We start from the raw sequence: 22802 nt of genomic DNA, 5'->3' as shown, positions 1-22802 counted from the left end.
AGAAAACCTAATTAAAAAAATACAAAAGAACCCTCAATGCATGTGTTGATGTCTGGACGAAAAAATTAACAGAAACTAGCTAATTGATGGTTGGGTAGCAAATTGGTTAATTTGGGAATTCAAGGATAGCAAATTGGCAGAAATAAATTCTAAAACAGCAAATTGACAAAGTTAGGGGAGCAAATTCGCAATTAAGCCCAAATTTATTGATGGCCCATATTACTTGTGGGCTCTTCTTCTTGGTTTTAAAGGCCCGCTTTCTTCTTCGCCTTAAACCCTCCCTACACATGGAAGCAGCAGAGCTCGACACAAAAATGGCGACAAGAAACTCAGGGCTTCTCCTGGTGCGCCAATTGCTTTCCAATCGCCGCAACCTCTGCGCTGCTCTTCTTCCTCACCACAACCTCCCTTCTTATTCAATCCCAACCCTAACTTCATTCTCAAAGACCCAATCTTCACCTCCTCCCAATCCAAAACCCTTCTCCAATTTCTCAACCTTTCGATCCCTCTCTTCATCCTCAGGTGCTCCCTCCAACATTGTACTCGTTAAGTCTGAGGATGAGTTGAAGAGCGCCCTGAGCAAAGCTAAAGGTATATATATATATATTGCTTTTTTTGAATTGGGTTTTGAGGAAAGCATGTAACTTTGATCCAAAGTTTTGATCTTTTCTTTGTTCTGTGATAGATGGGTCTCTGCCGGCGATTTTTTACTTCACTGCAGTGTGGTGCGGGCCGTGTAAGTTGTTAAAGAGTTTTACTTTTTTACCAAATGAGGACGAAACTTGGGTTATTGATGTGTTTGCAACTTTGATGTACTTTGCAGGCAGGTTCATAGCTCCAGTTATTGGAGAATTGAGTGAGAAGTACCCACATGTGACGACATTTAAGATTGACATTGACGAGGTGTGTGTAGTTGTGTATTGTTTGAATTATGATTTAAGGTCGAAAGAACTGAATTTGTTGGTAGATTATGAAAGGTAGTATCTTGTTATGGTTCTTAAGAATGATAAGTTTACTGTGTTTAGTTCGTTTTGAAGTTTAGGGCTTGCGGCCATGGCTAACTAGCTTGCACTCTTGTTTCTTTTTTTCTGGTTGCAAGAACAATTTTGATTATAGGATTGTGATGTGTAGGTGTGAAGGAGGAAAAACAGTATTTAATTTCATGTGATAGTACTCATGTCAAACATTTATTGCCTCTTAGAAATAACAAAACTGAGTTCAGAATGCTTTGGGTTTATAGGTTAGCGTATGGAGGAACTTGAAGTTTGGGTTTTGTGGTTTTACAAAATAGTGCACAAGTTACATAAGAAAATGGAGAATATATGAATCATTAATTTAATAGGCCATGGTGGTTTAATATATATACTGATATGGGGTCATATACTGAAGAGGAGACTATCTTGGCTGGGTGCAATCATGTACTTGAGATCATATACATAAGCTGATAAGAATGTGAAGAGGAGACTGTATCGATTGGATGCTTTGAAGTTCTTTTAGAAGTGACAGCACAAAAGCAAATTGCCTTTACTTCAGTAATGATAAAGCAAAATATTTCTGAATAGACAGACCTAACAGCTTATGAGCCTGAGAAAGTTATCTAGGAGAGTTGTAAAGACATTAGTATATTTAGCGCAACCAGGGCATCGTTCTATCCCATAGATCCCATAAAAATCTTACTGCAGACTTTTGAATGATTAATTTTAAACCTCTAACTTCTTAATACAATGTAGGTTTAGCTTAAAAATAAACCCCATAAACTTGTTGACATAATATGTGACCTATGTTTGCATTTGCATCTACATTTAATTTCATTTACACTTAATTTCATTTATTTGGAAGGCATGGAGGTTTCTTCTATGCTTGTCTGCTTATCTGAGCTATATCTTGGTAAATGATAACTTCTTATTGAATTTCATTGGCTATGCATTGATGTCCTGCTCATGTAGTTACTTTTTTTAAGAAAATTATTGTCCGACGTGCAGATTCTTATAGAAGAATTATGATATTATTTCTTCGTATGCGTCAAATTCTGTAAAACTAACATTGTTTCTTCTCTCTATAGGAGGGCCTTGGAAGTGCATTGGGCAAGTTGAATATTTCCTCTGTGGTAAATGGCTTGATCCTCTTATGTGTTTGAATGAAATGTCTATATTTTGTTCCGTGATCAAATGTTTAATATGTACTGCAAAGACAGCTCTTTTTGCGCTGGGCTGTTGAATAAATTCTTCACCAGTACTCCAATGCTCCGATTCCTTATTCCGATAATAGGGACGCTCTGTTGAATATTGTATCATTGTATGTACTACTTTAATTGTATCGTTTCTTCTCGATTTCCCTGCAAGTAGAGTTTAGCTGTGCCATATATGACATGCCATTGTGAATTTAGAGCAGTTACTTATCAGTTAATGTTTAGAGAAGATGCTAAACACTTGTTCAAGCAAGTATATATAATATTTAATCCTTTTTTCTTTTTTTTTTGTCAAGAAAAGAGAAGATTACTTTGCTGATATGTGCATTTTGCTGCAGCCAACATTCCAGTTCTTTCAAAATGGGAAAATGGCAGCTGAAGTTGTTGGTGCCGATGCTGCACGCTTGAAAGATATTTTTGGAAAACTCTACAAGTAAATCTTTACCCAGATATTTTACATTTTCGTGCCTTTACATTTGGACCAACAAAAAGGCTACTTTAAATGTCTGCATTTTACATATTTTCAATGCGGTCGTAACTTCATTTCTTGGTGCATTTTGTTTCTCCTTTTAATTTACTGCATACTTGAAGAAATATTATGCAAAAGAAATAATAGAAAGGAAAACATTTGATGTGGTGTATATACTGTTAGGAATCTTAATGGCATTAAATCAGGTGACTCATGTTTTATTGCTTAACTTGTTTAACTAGTTTCCATTGAAATGCCAAACATTTGGATACTTGGGACATGTTTGTGAATCTGCAGGTCATTTTCACTTGAATTACTGAAGTGTGGTAATAGAGGCATTCATGCTGTTTTCCGCTCTCCCTCCTGCTAGACACATAATCTAAGACATGACCGTATAGTTTTTACCTTCAGTTGTATCATTTGATTATGGCTGTTATGTTGCAGGCCGGACTTGTGAACAAAGAGAGAAGCAAAACAAGGCGAGTCTAAGTGGAGCTGCCAGCAAAAGATGTAATATGAAACCATTGTACAAGAAGCTGATTATAAGCTTTCTCTTCTCCACACTGGCTTGTCTTTTGTTGACCCACTAGGTCTTAGCGTGTTAAATCTTAAAACCATATGAATTCTGAACCTGTACAATGGATGAAGTTTTAAATAAAATGTTTAGTTCAAAATACAATTGTCTGCTTGGGCCCTTTCTCATTATTGATGATTTGTTGTAGGCAATCAGAACTCAGAGCCTGCAAGCAGCAAGCATAATGGAATCTTATATGTCACTAATATGTGCTCTTGCCAATGTTACTCGCAAATATTTTATTTTAATGCTTTTTCATTGTTTCACTTCTTTTATTTCAAAATAAGAAAAAATAAATTAAATTTGATGCTGAATGGTTGACAAAACATGCATTTAAAATAGGGGTGTAAACGAGTCGAGTGGAGGTGAATGTCAAGATTATCAAGCTAGAACTATATTTTGCGAGCTCAAGCTTGAATTTGGCTCGGCTGAGCTCAATTATGGAACAAACTCAAACTTTAATGAAGTTTAACTTGGCTCAATGTAAGAAAGATATTGCAAAATTATGAGAAACCACATAAGAGATGTTAATAATTTTTTATTTATTTAAAAAAAAAAATAGAAGTTGATTGCATGGAGCAACTCCAACAGTTTCCTTATAATTTCTGTATTATAGGGAAGCAAAAGTCAAAACTTTAGCCTCTTTTTCTTCTCCAACTCCAACAGATTCCGTATTTTACAACAATCTCTAAAATCTTCATATTCTTCCTTAAATTTTAGAGTTTGCTGTAAATATAAGGAATTTAGTTTTCTCTTTCCTCACTTTTCCTAAAATAAGGATAGTTATAGGGAATCTGTTGGAGCAAAAGAGACTTATTTTTCCCTAAAGTAGAGAAAAATAAAAATATAGAGAATCTGTTGGAGTTGCTCTTAGAGTGTTAGACTAAACAAAATGCTAAAGACTACAAGCACTTAAAAGATAGAGAAAAGGTGGGGCAACCGGTTGTTCCTATCTAAACACCGCAACTCATTACAAGACAAATTGAGCTGGTTTTTTAAAGCGAACCTGTAAAAACTTCGTGTCATCTAGGGCATAATCATCAACTAGCCCTCTATTCGCCTACATGCAATTGTGATATAAAACAAAATGCTACTTCCTTGCAAACAAATAAGAGCCAAGTGCTTATCCATAAACCGTTTTCTCCAGTTCAATTCAAGATAATTACCAATTCCATATAATCATGATCCAAATTACAACCGGCACTTTAGAGACCGTAAGACCCAACATCGCTCAAGGAGGTCAAACTCTCAGGCCATGCTAGCCCAAAAATACTAAGTAATGAATTAGGGTGGCAAGGCACCCTTTAGCCTGACTCAATTATGAAGAAAACCAAATCCACTAAAACGGGCCCATAAGAGACTGAACCCACATGGCCCAAGCTCAAGCTAAGAGGATGGCAAGAGCACCCTGGCTGCTAGCCTACGATTGCCGCTGGAGGCTCATCTGCCTATGGTGCACCGAGGCTGTCCATTACCACAACACGCACAAACATGTCAAACCTCGGCTAATCAAACCTTGCTCCGACTTGAACACCGATATGCCCCGACTCGCTCGACCTCAAGTCGATCATAACCTTTCTCCCCACAGACGCCAAATCAAACCAATATTTAATATTACATACTCGAAATAAGCAATAACACTTAACTATTTTTAAGGAAAAATATATTATTTATTTTAATATTTTAGGAGCTTTAGTTGGTTCTTAAAGTATATGAGATGTTCATAAGTTTTACGAGTTAAACATGCTAAAATTCAAGCTCGGCGCGTCATTCTTGTTGAGCTTAATAATGAGTTCAAGCTAATTAAGTAGCTCATTTCTCTTATGAACACACTTCAAACTCAAAATGTATCTAGCTGATTTACAAACTGTAATTTGAATTTGGAGTAGCATAAGTGTAGAGTTATCAGTGAGGAAGTGAGTTAGCAAGTGGACAAATAAGAAGTTCAATATTTTTTTAAAATAAAAATTAATGAGTTACCTACTTTAAAAATAAATAAAATAAGGACTAAATTCAGTTTAGTCCCTCAAACTTTAGGGCTAAAATCACTTTAGTCCCTGACTTTTTTTTTTAATCACGATGGTCCCTGCACTTCCAAATTACATCAACCTAGTCCAAAATTTGACTTTGACTCCAAACATGACGTCATACGCTGATGTAGAATCAACATGGGGTCCCATTTTTCAGACTCTGGCCCTTAGTTTGAACGAAAAGTCCAAACTGCCCCTACTTCTTTAGATTTTTTTTTCTTTCTTCCTTTCCCCGATTCTATTCCCTTTCGGTCTTCTTCCTTTCTTCCAACCCTCTTCCTACTCCGATTTCTTCTTCTTCTCAATTCAAAATTCTCCTCCAGAACCTAATCTCCAATCAAGATACTATGTTTCCTCCTATTTCACTGCTAGTCACACCGTCGCTGCGTTGGAGAAAAGACCAGCCCCAAGTAGAAGGTCTTAGCGATCACGGACGAGATCAGGGCTTACTCTGCTCGAGGTCTCAAACCTAACAGAGGTCTTGAGAGTGGAATTAGGGATGAAGCCGACAATAATGATGATCATGCCGGGGATGGGAATCGACGGGATCTGGGGCGCTAATAAGGGCAGCGATGTGGCATTGGGAAGGCGGAGGAGAACGGCGTCGTTTTTGTTGTGTTGAATAATCAGGACTTAAAGGAGTTGCCTTCTTCCCTGCCCACCAGCTCCGAGGCTCAGTTTTACCCGGAGGCACATGACCCACAACTGCCGGGGTCGGACTTTGACCAGCCCTACATGCAACCCGGAACCCAGGTTTGACTTCGGGCCCTAGCTCAATCAAAGGTGTGATCTTTTGAATTGAATGAGTTGAGTTCATGTGTACTTAGTTTGGGTTGTGATTTTTGCGTCAGAGCTCAGACTTTCTTCTCAATTTTAACTTTGTTGGTGGTGGCAATGGACTGCTTGAAATAGAAGACGGTGTTTGATGTGAAGCTTGATTCTTAGTGGGCATTCATAGGAGGCGTTGTAGGAATTGAGACCTTATGCCAAGACCACTTCACTTCTTTCCCCCCTCACAAATTCACATTTCCTCATATGCCAAGCTCTGATCAGCCGCTCATGTCCAAATGGTCCACACGCATCTCCTCAAAACTGGGTTCTTCTCCGACGTCTACGCAGCCACCATTCTCATGGACGCTTCCATGAAGCTCAACCTCATGGACAATGCACTCAAGGTGTTCGACGAAATGCCTCACCGAAACTTGGCTCCCGTAAACACTGTGATTTCAGGGTTGTTGCATAATGGACATCGCAGAGAGGCTTTAAAGGTGTGCAAGAGCGTTGGTTTTGGAGGGCTCAGATTGAATTTGGTTACTATAGCTAGTGTGTTTTCGGCGTGTGACAATGTGAAGCAGGGGATGGGAATGGATTGCGTGGCGATGAAGCTCGGGGTTGAGAGTGATGTTTATGTTGCTACCTCAGCTATGGGGAGTTGGTTTCTGCTGCAAAGTTGTTTGAACATATGCTTGTCAAGAATGTGGTGAGCTATGATGCTTTTATAACAGGGTTTTTGCAGAATGGGGTTCCAAGTGTGGTGTTGGATGTGCTTAAGAAAATGAGAGCATGTAGAGGTGAAAATCCGAATTCAGTGACATTGGTTTCGGTTCTTTCTGCTTGTGCTAGTGTTTTGTATCTCTAATTTGGCAGGCAGGTGCATGGTTTGATCATGAAAGATGATGGTATCGGCGTTGGAGTTCGGATGCGGTGGAGGAGGGCGTGTGTTGGATCGATTTGGCTTTTAGGCTTGGGAGATCTGAGAGAGAGGTAAAGTTAGAAGGGAGAAAAAGAAAGAAAATTAGAAATTAGAATAAATTTTGGAAAAAAGAAAAAAAATTATATTAAATTAGAAATGTCTATTTTACCCTTCGTTGGAGTTTAAAATTTGCAAAGTGGGACTCCATGTCGGTTCCACATCAGCGTATGACGTCATGTTTCTAGTCAAAGTCAAATTTTGGACTAAGTTGATGTAACTTGGAAGTGTAGGGATCATCGTGATTAAAAAAAAAAGTCAGAGATTAAAGTGATTTTAGCTCTAAAGTTCGAGGGACTAAACTAAATTTAGTCTATAAAATAATGAGTTACGTATCTAATGAAAATTTCATATTAAAGAATTCAAGATGTATAAAACAATAACTTTGGAAACACATAGAGACACGTAGTGATCTAGGTTTCGATATTAAATGACAACAATTGGAATCCTAAGCCACCACGACATCCCTAAGTTACCATGAAATAATATTGTTGAAGGAGAATGAACCTAGTTATTCCAAATTATTTTATACTTACCTAAACAGTGTTGTTCTCAAATCTCTAACCTAACTATTTTAGGGAATATTTTGGAAAGCTAATTGTCCGTTGCATTTCCACGTGCATCTCTGCTTAATTTTACACCAAATGAATTACAGAATGAGGGCACATTCCCTATCAACTATAAAATGCTCCGATTTCTTCTCATGATAAGTTGATAACTAAATCAAACCGATTTTAACATTTTTTGGGTATAAAAACATTAAACAGGATGAAAAGATTCGAACTTTGATCTTGAATGGATTTTTGAAACTAATCAAATTATCATAGTTTCTTAATTGAATCAGAGTTTATAGTGGTTAGCTTCCAATTAACTGACTGTTCTCCACTTCTCCCTCAATGAGACCTTCCCACCTGAATCACTGCTAGCAGGCGTAGTTAGTAACAATCGAACACAGCATGATTAAGAGCATTTGGGTAAGTTCCAAAATAGGACGCCCCTCCCCAAATTAGTAGACAAACATGACTACAATTAGGTGTTTTTGAGTCATCCAATACCATACAAAATATTTCTTTGAGTAATTCGATGAATTTTTTAAAACCAGAAAATAGACAGACCAAGTATGAAGTATTGAAGTATATCTCCTTATGCATGAAAAATAGTATAATGTTTAAGTATATTGGTATTGAGAGAGATTGATGAGAGAAGTGTATTTCATTATAGAGAATAGGAGCCCTATATATAGGGATTACAAAGTGCATAATCTAATGTTACAAGGAATACCAATCCGTGTAGGATTGGGAAATCTAGAACCTTCTCTCCTATTCCTATTCCTAGTTTGATAAGGCACACTAAACTTGATTTTCCTTCAACACTCCCCCTTGTGCCGCTCAAACTTGGTAGTGACGCTTCATCCGTTGCCTCGTTAAAAACCTTGCCAGGTAACAAAAACCCTGTGGGACAAAAAATAATCCTGGTCGAAGGACAAAAAGAGCACAACACGTCCTTCACTCTTCGAGATCGAACATGTAGACATCATAACTCCCCCTGATGTCGATATCTCCCCCTGATTGCTACAATCGTGGGAGTTCGGATAACTTTCTCAATCCGATGCTCTTCACATGTTTCTCGAAGGTGGATTTAGGTAACGACTTAGTGAATAAGTCCGCTACATTATCCTCTGATCGGATTTGATTCACTTCAATCTTTAGAAGTGATTGTTGTTGCTGATTATAAAAGAACTTAGGCGATATATGCTTGGTGTTGTCGCCCTTGATGAAACCTAACTTCATTTGTTCAATACAAGCTGCATTATCCTCATAAATGCATGTAGGGTCATCTGTGGTAGACTTCAAACCACAACTTCCTTGAATGTGTCGAATTACAGACCTTAACCATACACATTCACGTACAGCTTCATGTAGAGCAATAATCTCTGCATGATTTGAGGAAGTAGCAACAAGGGTCTGTTTCGTAGACCTCCAAGATATCGCAGTGCTTCCCATGGTAAAGACATAACCTGTTTGGGAGCGACCTTTGTGAGGGTCAGAGAGGTACCCTGCATCAGCAAAGCCCATCAAGACATCATTGTCGTTTTGATGGAGGGAGATAGGAGGACGCCGGCCACCATGAGCGGCGGCGGCGCCGGCGCCGGCAACATGGCCGGCGGCCATTCCATGGACGGGGGCGTTTTGCCTTTTTGGGTCCGATCCCAATTTTCCGTCATTCTTTTTCTCTCTGTAGGGATAGAATAGGCCCATATCAATCGTACCTCTTAGGTATCGAAAGATGGTCTTTACACCAATCCAATGGCGGCGTGTTGGCGCAGAGCTGTGTCGAGCTAACAAGTTCACTGCGAATGAGATATCCGGTCTTGTGCATTGAGCTAAGTACAATAATGCGCCTATTGCACTTAAATAGGGCACTTCGGCCTCTAGGGGTTCTTCGTCCTCATCCCTTGGACGAAACGGATCTTTTCCGGGCTCAAGACTACGGCCGATCATGGGAGTACTTGCAGGCTTTGCTTTATCTTCATTAAAGCGCCTTAGGATTTTCTGAGTATATGCAGACTGATGGATCAAGATTCCATCACTACGGTGCTCGAGTTCTAAACCGAGACAAAACCGTGTTTTCCCAAGATCTTTCATCTCAAATTCGGATTTCAAGTATTTAGCAGTTTCCTTCAACTCATCTAGAGTTCCAATTAGGTTCATGTCATCGACATAAACTGCTACGATTGCAAATCCGGAACTTGTCCTTTTAATGAACACGCATGGGCATATTTCATTGTTAATATATCCCTTCCCAATCAAGTAGTCACTTAGACGATTATACCACATCCGTCCGGATTGTTTTAATCCATATAGTGAGCGTTTTAATCTTATTGAAAACGCGCTCCGTGGTTTAGAGCCACTTGATTTGGGTAATTGAAGTCCATCTGGAACCTTCATATATATCTCTGAATCTAGATCCCCATAGAGATATGCTGTAACCACATCCATAAGCTGCATGTCAAGTTTTTCGGAAACTACCAAACTGACAAGGTAGCGGAACGTTATAACGTCCATTACGGGAGAATATGTCTCCTCGTAGTCGATTCCAGGGCGTTGTGAGAAACCTTGCGCCACAAGGCGGGCTTTATATCTTACCACCTCATTTTTCTCATTACGCTTTCTAACAAAGACCCATTTATGGCCAACAGGCTTTACACTTGGGGGTGTCTGCGTTACAGGCCCAAATACCTGTCTCTTTGTTAGTGAATCCAATTCAACCTGGATCGCATCTTTCCATTTAGGCCAATCTGCTCTTCGTTGACATTCTTCAACAGAGCGAGGTTCGATATCATCATATTCTATAATTCCTTTTGCAATATGATATGCAAATGCATCATCAATCGCCATAGAATTTCTATCCATCATCTCATGTACACTAGTGTAATTTATGGAGATCTCTCTATTCTCTGGAGTTGGTTCTGACATTGGAGCGTCCCCCAATGATGTCTCTTGGACATAACCATAATCCGGAATATTCTCATGAGATGGATTATTTATATCGATGATTAATGGATTATTCTGTGCCAAACTCGCTTTCTTTCTTGGGCGAGAATCCATCGAACCTATAGGCCTCCCGCGCTTCCTGGCAGGAGCCATGGGCCTAGCCACAACGTCACCATCACTGTGAGAGGGGACGTTGGCGCCATGCTCAAATCCTCTTGAGTTAGCGTCATGTCCTCTAGTTTTAGGGACATCAATCCTTGCAGGCACGTTTGCAGCAGGTATGTGTGATCTCGTCACTTTAGCGATATCAGAAAACGCATCAGGCATCGATTCTGCTACGTTCTGAAGATCGAGAATTCTCCGCACTTCAATTTCAGACTGTGCGGTTCGGGGATCAAGATGAGACAGAGTGGGGACAGACCACGACAATTCCGGTCGTTCCTGTTGAACATTGATGTTCTTATCTCCCCCTAACGATGGGAAGACTGTCTCATCGAAGTGACAATCCGCAAATCTAGCGGTAAAGAGATCGCCTGTCAAGGGTTCTATGTAGCGGATAATCGTTGGAGAATCATATCCAACATAAAGGCCTAATCGTCTTTGAGGACCCATTTTGGTGCGCTGTGGCGGCGCAATAGGCACATAGACTGCACACCCAAATATGCGTAAGTGTGAGACATCAGGCTCATACCCAGTAACCATCTGGGACGCAGAGAAGGGTTGGGTGGCAGTGGGCCTCAGACGAATAAGCACAGCTGCATGCAATATTGCATAGCCCCAAGCAGAAATAGGGAGATTGGTGCGCATCACCAATGCTCGAGCAACCATTTGTAGTCGTTTAATGGTGGCTTCTGCGAGACCATTTTGGGTATGAACATGAGGAACAGGATGTTCAACATCAATCCCAATGGACATGCAATAATCATCAAAAGTCTTTGATGTAAACTCCCCAGCATTGTCTAATCTTATAGACTTAATGGGATGATCAGGGTGGTGAGCCCGTAACTTAATTATTTGTGCTAGGAGTTTAGCAAATGCAGCGTTCCTTGTGGACAATAGCATGACATGTGACCAGCGTGTCGATGCATCAACCAACACCATAAAATATCTAAATGGTCCGCATGGTGGTTGAATAGGTCCACAAATATCACCTTGGATTCTTTGCAAGAATGGTATATTTTCTTTGGTGTCCTTTGCATAGGATGGTCTCGATCCTAACTTTGCTAAAGAGCAGGCTTTGCAGAACGAATAATGGGCTTTAGAAATAACCAATGAGGATTTTGGTTGAGCCATGAAGTCACTTTTGACTTTAGAAGCAGAAATTGGAGTCAGGGGAGCAGGGGTGGCGTCAAAGCCACCCTGGAGCCGCAGGGGGATGGCGGCGCCGGCTAGTGGTGGCCGGACTTGAAGGGGGAAGGCGCCGTGAGGCGTAGGTGCTCCTCCTTGATCCAAATTTCGAGTTTTACTTCCTTTCGTTCTGAAAAAGGGATGTCCGTGTGAAGTCTTTAATATACGGATCATCATGTCACGACCTGGGTGTCCCAAACGGTCGTGCCAAAGCCTATATGTGTCGGAATCCCATAAATCATCTCTCATGACATGGTTGGATTCAATGACTCGAATAGTGGTTGCATACAACCCACTAGAGCGACACATAAGTTTCTCTAAGACTCGTTTATGTCCGTAGTCATTAGAGGTGATGCAAAGGAACTCTTGTCCATTCTCACAATGTGTTTCCACATGAAAACCATTGGCTCTTATATCTTTGAAGCTCAATAGGGTTCTTCCTGCCCTAGGAGCATAAAGAGCTTCGGTGACATTCAAAGTAGTGCCATTAGGCAACATAAATTGAGCTGGTCCTCGACCATGAATCAATTGAGATGGTCCAGCCATCGTAGTCACAGAAGATCGAGTAGGCGCCATCCATAGGAATAGCTGCCTGTTTCGAAGGATGGTATGTGTAGTGGCACTATCCACGAGGCATTCGAGCTCTCCGGGAAACATACTGAAAAATAATAAAGTTCGAATTTAGAATATGTCCAAGACATTTGAATAAAATAAGTCGATACTTTATTAATGATAGCCAATGATTACATCAAAGTTTCTTGACTAAAATCTAATCCAATATAAAATCAAATAGTAGACAAATCGTAGTCACTTAATCCGTTCGGTAATTTCAATTTTGTTGTGACCAGGTAAGGTAAGGTGAGATTTTGGTGGAGCGTTGCTCACTTTTAAAACCGTTCTCTCAGATCAAACCTTGCCTAGACATCACAAGTACTCTTGAGTACGCCTAGAGGGAAAAAGTTAATACAATAAGTCATGTTATTGATTTAAGGCATAATTGCCATTACATGATTCTTGGAAAAAATAAAGGACTATACTAATCAAAATCTGCAGCATCCTTGTGCAATTCTTTGTCAGATTTAAAGTCCGCTATGGTGAGATTGGCGTGTGCATCATCACCTTCTTCTTCTACATCTTCGGCAAGATAGGTCTCATGTTCTCGAAATTCCCTATATGCCTTGTAATGTGCAGCTAATTGTTTGCTTGCATTGCATTGCTTGAACCAATGTTCAATAGATCCACATCTATGGCATGCATCATTACGATTTCCTCCCTTGAATTGAGATGCATCTTGTGCATGAGGACGAGATTGGCGTCCGTGTTGGACATTGGCGCCACCCCTATGGCCGGCGGCCTTGTGTCCCCCTCTCCCACGTTGGCTTTTGTTGCCACGTGTTCCCGCTCCATTGTGGCGGTTTCCTTCCTTTGTAGGGCGGTTATATGGACCAAAACGTCCGTTATGTCCCTTATTGTTAGGGTTCCGCTCCTTGCGCCCTCCTTTGGGTGCATGATTATAATTCGCCTCCTGAACGCTCTTAGTTCCGATAGGCCTTGAATTATAATTCTTCACGAGGATATTATCATGCTTTTCAGCTACAGACATAATAGTAATGAGCTGATGAAATCTCGTGATCCGTCTAGTATCGAATTCCGTTCGATATTGCTTTGAGAGCAAAATTGCTGAGACGGGGAAGGTGGAGAGAGTTTTCTCAATTAGTTCTTGCTCTGTGACAGGTTGTCCACAGAACCCCAACATGGTTTTGAGGCGTAGAACTTCTGAATTATATTCAGCTACAGACTTGAAGTCGGCGAATCGTAGATTGCCCCATTGAACTTTCAAGTCAGGGAGGAGGGTATCCTTGATATTACCAAATCGCTCTTCTAGCGCGACCCATAATTCTCTAGCATCCTTGATTGCCATGTACTCCAGTCGGAGTGATTTATCCATGTGGCGCCTCATCAAGATGAGGGCGGTGGCATTGTTCGTAGCCGTACGCTCAAATATGAGAGTAGGATTAGGAGCTTGAATTAAGGGTAGGATCCCTTTTGAAGTGAGATGGTGCTCAACATCCGTGGCCCAACTATGATATTCCGAGCCAGTTGAGGTAAGTGCAGGGAAGTCAAGTTTCGACATCCTGAAATAAGAAGAAGAAATATATTAGTTTCGGAGTTAAAACTTCCACGACAACTAAATATTTAAGATTTCCGAGCTATGCTACCAAGAAATCGATTTCCAAGAAAATTGGATTAGACCGAAACAATGATGTTTATAAGGTCATAAATCGATGCTTGCGGACGCTCTTAGTCCGAAGTCTTACGAACGCTCTTAGTTCGTTAATTGCGTGAATCCCCACGATTCCGCATTGAATCGAACCCACGTTCTATGAAAGGTGGGATGAAGAAGAAGGGAGGTTTTTAAGTCCCCGAGAAAAAGAAGAAATATTTAACTTCGAATTATAGGAACTTTAAAACTTACTCTTTTGAATACCTACTTGTATTTGGATCACGCGCGTGTCGATGCAGGCGTGATGGAGCGAAGCAAGTTGTGTAGAAGTTTGCAGCGACGTGGGGTAGCAGGGGCTGCAGAGATGCTGCAGTGGCAGCGAGTTGCAGCAGAAGAAAAGAGGAGCTGCAGAGGCAGTAGCGCAGCAGCGTGCGCAGGTGTGCGCGGTAGGAGCAGATGCGCTGCAGGGGCTGCGGGGCAGCAGGGGCTGCGGAGGTGCGCTGCAGGGGCAGGTGCGCAGCGGGGGCTGCGGGGCAGCAGGGGCTGCGGAGGTGCGCTGCAGGGGCAGGTGCGCAGCGAGGCTATCGAGGGCTAGGAGCTTGCGCAGATTTTTGAGGAGAAGAAATTCTTTTCGGGTTTTTGGGTTTTAGCTTTTGTGGTTTAGGGCTCGTGCTGATAACGTGTTTAAGTATATTGGTATTGAGAGAGATTGATGAGAGAAGTGTATTTCATTATAGAGAATAGGAGCCCTATATATAGGGATTACAAAGTGCATAATCTAATGTTACAAGGAATACCAATCCGTGTAGGATTGGGAAATCTAGAACCTTCTCTCCTATTCCTATTCCTAGTTTGATAAGGCACACTAAACTTGATTTTCCTTCAACATATAATTCATAAAATTATTGCATGAAAATAAAAATGAGAAAAAAGGACACACCAAGTGCGCATAAATACAAGTAAAGGACCTGTAGGTCATATGCCAAAGCTTTTTAACCGAGGTAGTGCGATTGTACCTACAGCTAAAAGAGACAAACAACCCAGGGCCATCTTATTATTAATAATAAAAAAGAGTACGGTTTTTTTTTCCTTTTCTTTTTTCTCTGGCCTCTTCATTAGACTATGCATATAATATACGGGATTACGGGCACTCCTAAATTTTGAAGTTTTTTTTTCTTTTTCTTCTTGTTATTTGTTAATCTCCTATATTAGTTTCATTAACAGGGGATTAAGGTTATATGCTCTTTCTCAATGATAGTGTTAGTAAACTGAAACTACACAAACACTTACAGAAATTGCATGCATCTTTTTTATGGTCAAAGAAAGATTTGTGTGTTTTTCTGGTTTCTGTTGAAGAAAAAAGGGAACCCCAGCAATAAATAATGCAACCTAATTAAACCTAATAGAACAAACTTCATGGTTCCAACGTAATGCATCTGTCAGACAAAAAGAAAAAGAAAAAAAATGTAATTATAGCTTTGCTTCTATGATTGTTATTACTCTACACCAGAAGTCTATTCACATTTGATGGGTGACTTGAGAACTATTGCTATTAGGTGCTTACTGCATGATAAAACTCACCGCACAAGATCTACTTATTTTCAATTTGTTTGGTCTGAAAAATTCAGGCAAAACAAAAAAATAAAAATAATTTGCTGCATAAACTTGACATAACTCACTCTAGCTAGGGAATGCAGATAAGGAGACCTGCAGGTAAGTGGATAACCAAGTGAAGAGTGGCAATAACAGTGTGCTTTTACTGTTGGAAAATGAACCTTACTGCTTAAGCTTGGACATAACCCTGACTTGACTTGATAGACAGCCAGTGTTTGACACATGCATAACGAGTAATGACTAATGATCTAATGAAGCTCGTTTAACACCATTTTTTTTTGTCTGAAAGCTTATTTAACACATTTCATTGGCGAAAAAGAAAACACAGTTCACCGATCAAACAAAGCAAACCAAAGGGTGTATTGCAGTTAGTAGCAATAAGCAGGAATTACGCATCAAAGAGCAGGAATTGAATTTTGTAGTATGCAAATGCAGTGACTGTGTTTGTAGTACTGTAGAAGAAGCACGTATTGGTGGACTGTCTTCCCGCCATTTACTCCACTATCCCCACCCTACACTAAACTACACTACACTACACTACAGCACCTCTCTCTCTCTCTCTCTCTCTAAGGAAAAAATGTTTTCTCTCTCTGGATTTTCATTATTTCTCAAATAGAACTCTCTCTCAGCTCTCTAAAAGACAACAGTTCTGGAACCTCCCCTGCTATAAAAGACCAAGTTTTGATTAGGGTTTTTCAAAACCACTTGGGAAAACAAAAAAACAGAAATCAAATTTGTTATTGGGTGGCCATAGCTTAAATACCCCTTTTGAGCTCACACACCAACACCACTTACTCTTTGAGTCTTTCTTTGAAGACAGTGAGAGAATCTCAATTGAATTATGGTGAGACATCATCATCATCAGAGAGAGGTCTCTTCATCATCCACAGCATGTATGGAGGATGAAATGAATCACATGAAGCCTGCATGGCTACAAGGTTTGATGGGGGAGACATTCTTTGGTGGTTGTGGGGTCCACGAGAACCGCAGGAAGAACGAGAAGAACGTCTTCTGTTTGCACTGTTGCCTCTCTATTTGCCCACACTGCCTTCATTCTCACCGTTCTCATCCTCTACTTCAGGTACAGTAAATATTATCATCATCACTCTTATCAACAATTGAAGCTTGTTTTCATCGATGATTGTTCAATTCTTGCTACCCTTTTCAATTCACACGATTTTATATCCAAAGATTCCATCTTTCTTCTATACGGTTCTTGCTGGTTTCAACTTGATTCTTGGTGAGTGTCTGGATAATTTGCTTTTGGATTTTTCTGGTGTGTACTTTTTCTGGGTGTAGTCGAAAATTCTTTTGCAATTCCACTGTAGAATTCTCTGTCCCTCTGCTACTTGGTAAATTCATGTGCAGCTCTGCAACTTTGGCTTTCAAATTTTGTTGCACTTCTTTGTTTGGGAAGAAAAAGTTCTGGATTTTTGTTTTTTCTTTGTTTCTTTGAGTACTTGCACAATCAGGGTGAATTTTTCACGAAGAGTTCATTTGCTTGTTAATTCTACCCATGAACTTCATTGTTAGGGATCTTTCTCTCATTTTCTTTCTTAATCTCTAGGAATTGGATTAGTTCTGATCCTCCTAACTTCAGTCTTGATTAGTACTTTGTGTAGTTCTCTATGAAACCTTTTGGCAATTTTTTCCTGAAATGTTGTAATTCACACTCCACACTGAAATTATACCATTTTTCCCAACTTTTGTTGAATCTTCTCCTCTCTACTTTTTCAGAAACTTTCTTTGCTTTCTGATGATCTTGATTTTTGCCAAAGAAACAAAAAGAAGAAGAAGAAATTCTTGTTGAACTTTTGAATCCTTCAATTATGTCTCATTTACTGCTCTGCTTCCATGCAATTTCTTTTAATTTTGATATAGTGATGTTCCAAAAAGGTTTCATTATGACTTCTCTGTATCCCACTTTTCTGATTTGTTTTTTTTTCCCCCATATTAATTGAAGATTTCCTTTTTATCCATTGGCACCCTGCAAAAGTTCCTCTCAGCTGTTGCTTTCAATGAAAGTGAAACTTTGACTAGATTTCCCCAATTTCATAATTGAATTCACCCCATTACATTTATTTTTTCTTTCATGAAAGGTTGGTTGCCTCTACCAATTTCACCTAAATTTCAAACTAGTTTCCTGGAGTGAAGACTTCAGTTTTCTCTGATGAGTTGCTATATGTTTGGAAAGGAAGATTTTGAACTTCGAAGTTACCTAATTCTACTTTGTTAATCATCTTAATTTGATGTCATATGCTTAATTCAATTGTGTGGGATAAATCCCATTTGGGTTAGAAAATTACCTCAAGATTTTCTTTCATGTACATATATGTGCAATTCAGTTAACTGACTTAACTCTAGTAAATCCCAAATCGGTTGTCCTCAAATCACTATTTTTCTGGCCAAACAAGTCCAATTGACCTTTTTACTTTTGACTCCATATGACAGGTTAGAAGATATGTGTACCATGATGTGGTTAGATTGGGTGATCTTGAAAAGCTCATCGACTGTTCTTATATTCAGGTATAATGAGGTTTTGGTTCAATATCGAACAATCAAACAAACTCAGAAGAAAAGCAAAAATTCTATCATGTTCCCTTTCATCACATGTTTTTAAGGTTTCGAAGTGTTAAAACTTGGTATAAGTAGATCTAACGGTTAAAAAATCTAGAATATCACATATTTTGGAGCATGGCAAAAATTCTAAAAATTGAAAAGAAAAAACATTAGTTTATGTCAGCTGTGGCTTGTCTTCTTGTTTTGTGTTCATGATGGTGAAAGAAGTATGAATTGGGTCGCTCGCCAAGTCACAAGTTGCTTTTTTTTTTGTTTCTCAATTCTGTTAACCATTATGTTATTGTATTCATTGTTTGGATGCAGCCCTATTCCAATAACGGTGCCAAAGTGATATTCCTGAATCAGAGGCCACAGTCAAGGCCACTGGCGAGGACTAATTGTAACAAAGGCTTTGCTGCCAATATCTGTTTCACCTGTGACAGGATTCTCCAAGAGCCATTCCGCTTTTGTTCTCTCTCATGCAAGGTCCATTTCAATTCTCATTGTCCAATTGCCTATATCAAGGATTTTTCACATTTTCTGACACACGTGTTCTACAATCATAGCTAAATGCTCAGAAGATTCTTTGCTAGTAGATAATTGACACATCTCTGCACATAATGTGGTTCGCTAGTGTAGTATTTTTATGATTAATTTGCGATCCTTGTAAGATTTGGTTTGATAATTGACATATCAACTGTCACATAATGTGGTTCACTAGTATGGATTGAAAATGGAATCCTATGAACAGGTTGATCACTTGGTGCTCCAAGAGGAAGATTTATGCGGTATACTCTACCGTTTTGATGAATCCGACTTCACAATTTCTCAATTCGAAGGACTACGGATGGATGGCTCGGAGGTGATCGATGACGATGGCCAAATGATGTCTAGCTCTATCCTAGAGGACCCTGAAATGCAGTACAGAGGCTCATCATGCTCCAACAACAGCGATTCGGTAATGTCACGTGAACCGGAGGTCGTCGACAAGAAGAAGAAGAAGAAAGGGATCCTCCCAGGGATTATGCTCTCCCTCAGCAGCAGGAGAAAGGGTGCTCCTCAGAGGGCTCCTCTTTCTTAAGTGAACAGACTACGGAAGCAGTAATAATAATAAATGGTTTTAGGGCTTTTAATTATTGGCACCATCCTATGAAATATGTTATTAACTAGGTACTAATTCTAAGGTTGGTCCGGGGTTAATATAGCTTTAATTTCTGTAATGTTATTGTTTGTATTAGTGAGTGTTAATTACGGAGTAATGTGCATGGGAGCATTTCCATTGCTTGGCTTTAGGTGGCTGCAGAGAGCTAGATATTGTCTGATTATCTGAAGGGTTTTCAGGCTCTCAGCCCTACCAATTTTGTATGTAAGCTGACGCAATGGACCTTGCTGGTATATACTATAAGTTTATTTGCTTGGAGTAATTAAGCTATCAACATTCTTCTACTGTTTGTGCTGGACCGGTCAAATTGATCCCCATTCATTTTTGTTTTTGTTTGCAGCGAGTTTGGATGCAACTCTGCAACTTTTTTTTTTTTTTGGCTTCAGCCAAAATGTATAGAACCTTTATTAAGCTCATGGATAAGTGCAAGAACTTGAGTACTTTCGTCCAAAACCTATGTCGAATGCCAAAACGATTTCACTTTTTTTACCAGTTGGGTTTGTTGTCTATCGAAGTCATGAAGATATATGAAACATCGGGTTAGTCTACGGTATATCAAGTAGATTAGTTTGACATTATTTTACTTATGTATTGAACTAACCTGTCTCCGTATATCAAATTAATTTTATTTAATACATTCATAATCAAGTTAGAATACATGAAAAGATAACTCAACTATTTTTCAAAAGAAACGTAAACTAAAAGTCTAAAACTACAACCATCACCTGTCAAAGGATTACAATATATTGGAGCATCATTAAAACAAAACACAATGAGACAAAACGGTAAATGAACAAAAAAGAATATCATCCACTAAATAAGAAGAGTGAGACTAAAAATAGTTTGTTTTTTTTTTTTTGGCTAAAATAAGTTCGGAATTTAAGATCAACATTCATCATGCATTTGCAGTTAACTAGAAACTGCTCACACCCTCTGGGTGTGGAAAAGTGGGTGGTTATCAGTTTAAAAATGGGTAGTTAATATATATTTTTATTGTTTTAGTGTTTTGACGATTATGTCCTGTATAATGAAAATTGTGCTTTGTTTTTTAATATTTTAAGGGTATTTTAGTATATTTTTTTAGTTTTGGCTAACAAAGTCTGTTCTATTAATATTAGTATAGATTTCAAGATTTCAAATCTTTGGATGTTTCTCAAGATTATAGTTTAAGTGTCTCCCAACTAGAATTAGTAGTTAAGTTGACCAACTTGATTATAATCCCCCTCAAGAGATTATAGTTTGATTTTAGTCCCTCTTAAGAGGTTATAGTTTAAACACTCTCTAGAAATTTAGTAGAAAGAAAGTTAAAATCAGCATTTATCGTACATTTGTGGTGTTGTATTGTACTATTGTATGAAACAAATGCTTAGAGCAAATTCAACCATTGGGTTACCGGATCAATTACTATTCACTATTTTTTAGTGTTTATTTTCACCATTTGGGTCATGGGTACAGTTTTCAAACTGACCTGGGTCACTGAGTCAGTTTGCAGGTCACGAAATTGACTCAGAAAATGACTCAGGTCAGTTTAAAAACTGTGCCCGTGACCTAGAGGATGGAAATAAACATAAAAAATAATTAATAATAAGTGACCCGGTGACCCAACGGATGGACTTGCTCTTATAATCACAAGATTATGTTGGTAAGTTGGTTGGTGTGGTATTTCGTCAAAGAGATGAGTCAATGGAAAAATTCATAATGATCGACCCAGAGAAATTCGTTGGGAACTTGGGAAGCAGCAAAGCCAAAGGAAGAAAGAAGTTTCATAATTTTCTAAACTAGATTTCGTTCTCGGCAACGGTTTTGACCAACCAAAATGTTTGTAAAGGTATGATGATAGCTTAGGCAGCATGGCAGAGGAAGCAGTAGCTAGCTCTTAATCTAAGAAACCATGGTGGTTGAGGAAGCACAGACGACAGAGTAGCTCCTTTCCCAGAAGAGCAGATGGGTAGTGGGTTCCATGGACCCCACTCCAACAGTAATTGTAAATTTCATTTTCATTTTTCATTAAAAGTAGTTTTCAGCCATTCAAGCATTTGGTTGAATACTTGAATAGCCGAGAGAGTGAAAGATTAAGAATGTATGAGAGCAAGTGCACCCGTAGTTAAGAAAAGACAAATTCGAGAAGTCAAGAATTCGACCAGTCAAGTTACTATTCACTGCCACTGGACATGGGTTTACACCCGTTGTTTTTCTTGCCCGGTCAACACTGTTCATTATTATATAATTTTAAGGGGTCTCGAAAATCGACTTTTTACACATACATAATTTGGAAAACTTCCTTCATGAAAGTTATAGAGATCGTTGATACGATCTCGTGCATACGTGGAACGCAATATTCGGAGTTCGTATGAATTTATTATGAATTTTTGAAATCTGAAAATTTTCCATAAATAGCAAAAAAAAAAAAATATTCTATTTTGTTTAAAAGGATCTTAAATTTTCAGTTTTTCATTTCCCCCCTCCAGTTCTCTCTCTCGCAGCTGCACCAGACGAAGGTCCGACCCGACCCGGATTTTTCTCCGTCCTCCGGCGTTCTCCGGCCAAGGACCCGGCCCCCCCCGAGGTCGCCTCACCTCGTCCGGCCGCTTCGTCGCCTCAGCCCGCCCAGACGCTGCCTCCAGGTGGAGATCGAAGCAACCCCAGGCGGGCATGCTTGCTGTTGCTGCTTCAGTGTCTGCTGCTGCTGCCCCCGAGGTTGCCTGACCTCTTCTCTCTCCTCCTCCTGTCACCCACGTTTGGGTGTGGGTCGAGCTGGCACAAGCCTTGGCTGGGCAAGGAAAATGTCATGGGTATGACTATTTTCTTGGCTGTAGTCAAGAAGGGGTGGGTTTTGCCCAGTCAAAAAACCAACGGTGCAAGTAGGGAAATTGAGAGCAAGGTCACCACATCAGATTTTTCTTGACTATGACTATGACTATGACCTCCGGTGGACTTGCTCTAACAACTGATCCGTGAATTGAACTCGGGTGCTTTTAGATCACTGTTGTCACTAGACTAAGTAGTATTGGGAATGGTAGTAATCTTTAATCCACGTACTAGTGTATAATGCAATTAGTGAGCTTAGATGTAATGAATTAGTTGTTAGGTTTGAAACTTATCCCTCTATGATGGGAGTGTATTACATGCACTGTCAGTGTATGGGTACTTGCAATATGAATGGATGTAATTTTTTTGATATTAAAATATATAAATGAGTGGATTAGATGAATGACTGTTATTTTTTTAGAGATTAAAATAACCGTCGGTGCATACAATCCTCTCCACTCTATGATGGAGATAATTTGCATAGAGCCATAGAGTGAATGCATGATATTATTTGTATGTATCAAATTTATGTATTTGTTTATGCAAGGAAAATTGCATGGTCAAGTTGATGCCGAGTAAAAAT

The 22802-nt window shown here is 39.4% G+C and overlaps 2 protein-coding genes across 3 annotated transcripts; both read left to right on the top strand.

The window, feature by feature from the left end:
• Positions 1 to 272: 272 nt before the first annotated feature.
• On the top strand, positions 273 to 3336 carry LOC112202052 (thioredoxin O2, mitochondrial). 2 transcript variants are annotated; one of them, XM_040519600.1, is made up of 6 exons: positions 273 to 591; positions 686 to 736; positions 824 to 903; positions 2063 to 2107; positions 2527 to 2621; positions 2918 to 3042. In XM_040519600.1, the coding sequence occupies exons 1-6, from the start codon at positions 288 to 290 to the stop codon at positions 2967 to 2969; spliced, it is 627 nt and encodes a 208-aa protein (XP_040375534.1). In that variant the 5' UTR covers positions 273 to 287; the 3' UTR covers positions 2970 to 3042. The 2 variants fall into 2 exon arrangements, with proteins under 2 accessions (XP_040375534.1, XP_024198723.1); XM_024342955.2 differs by lacking the exon at positions 2918 to 3042 and adding an exon at positions 3102 to 3336 and having other exon boundaries at positions 275 to 591.
• Positions 3337 to 16340: 13004 nt separating this feature from the next.
• LOC112201628 (protein RGF1 INDUCIBLE TRANSCRIPTION FACTOR 1) lies at positions 16341 to 19641 on the top strand. Its single transcript, XM_024342531.2, has 4 exons — positions 16341 to 16771; positions 18142 to 18216; positions 18574 to 18735; positions 19001 to 19641. The coding sequence occupies exons 1-4, from the start codon at positions 16532 to 16534 to the stop codon at positions 19328 to 19330; spliced, it is 807 nt and encodes a 268-aa protein (XP_024198299.1). The 5' UTR covers positions 16341 to 16531; the 3' UTR covers positions 19331 to 19641.
• The last annotated feature ends 3161 nt before the right edge of the window (positions 19642 to 22802 follow it).

The sequence above is a fragment of the Rosa chinensis genome, chromosome 5 (genome assembly GCF_002994745.2).
Source record: "Rosa chinensis cultivar Old Blush chromosome 5, RchiOBHm-V2, whole genome shotgun sequence".
In the NCBI taxonomy this organism is placed as follows: Eukaryota; Viridiplantae; Streptophyta; class Magnoliopsida; order Rosales; family Rosaceae; genus Rosa; species Rosa chinensis.
This window is presented reverse-complemented; position numbering and strand designations above follow the sequence as displayed.

Excerpts from the sequence above, each read along its gene's own strand:
- LOC112202052 (XM_040519600.1), top strand. The coding sequence starts at position 288 with ATGGAAGCAGCAGAGCTCGACACAAAAATGGCGACAAGAAACTCAGGG. Across the intron at positions 592-685 it reads CGCCCTGAGCAAAGCTAAAG|ATGGGTCTCTGCCGGCGATT; the intron begins GTATATATATAT and ends GTTCTGTGATAG. Across the intron at positions 904-2,062 it reads TTAAGATTGACATTGACGAG|GAGGGCCTTGGAAGTGCATT; the intron begins GTGTGTGTAGTT and ends TTCTCTCTATAG.
- LOC112201628 (XM_024342531.2), top strand. The coding sequence starts at position 16,532 with ATGGTGAGACATCATCATCATCAGAGAGAGGTCTCTTCATCATCCACA. Across the intron at positions 16,772-18,141 it reads GTTCTCATCCTCTACTTCAG|GTTAGAAGATATGTGTACCA; the intron begins GTACAGTAAATA and ends TCCATATGACAG. Across the intron at positions 18,217-18,573 it reads TCGACTGTTCTTATATTCAG|CCCTATTCCAATAACGGTGC; the intron begins GTATAATGAGGT and ends GTTTGGATGCAG.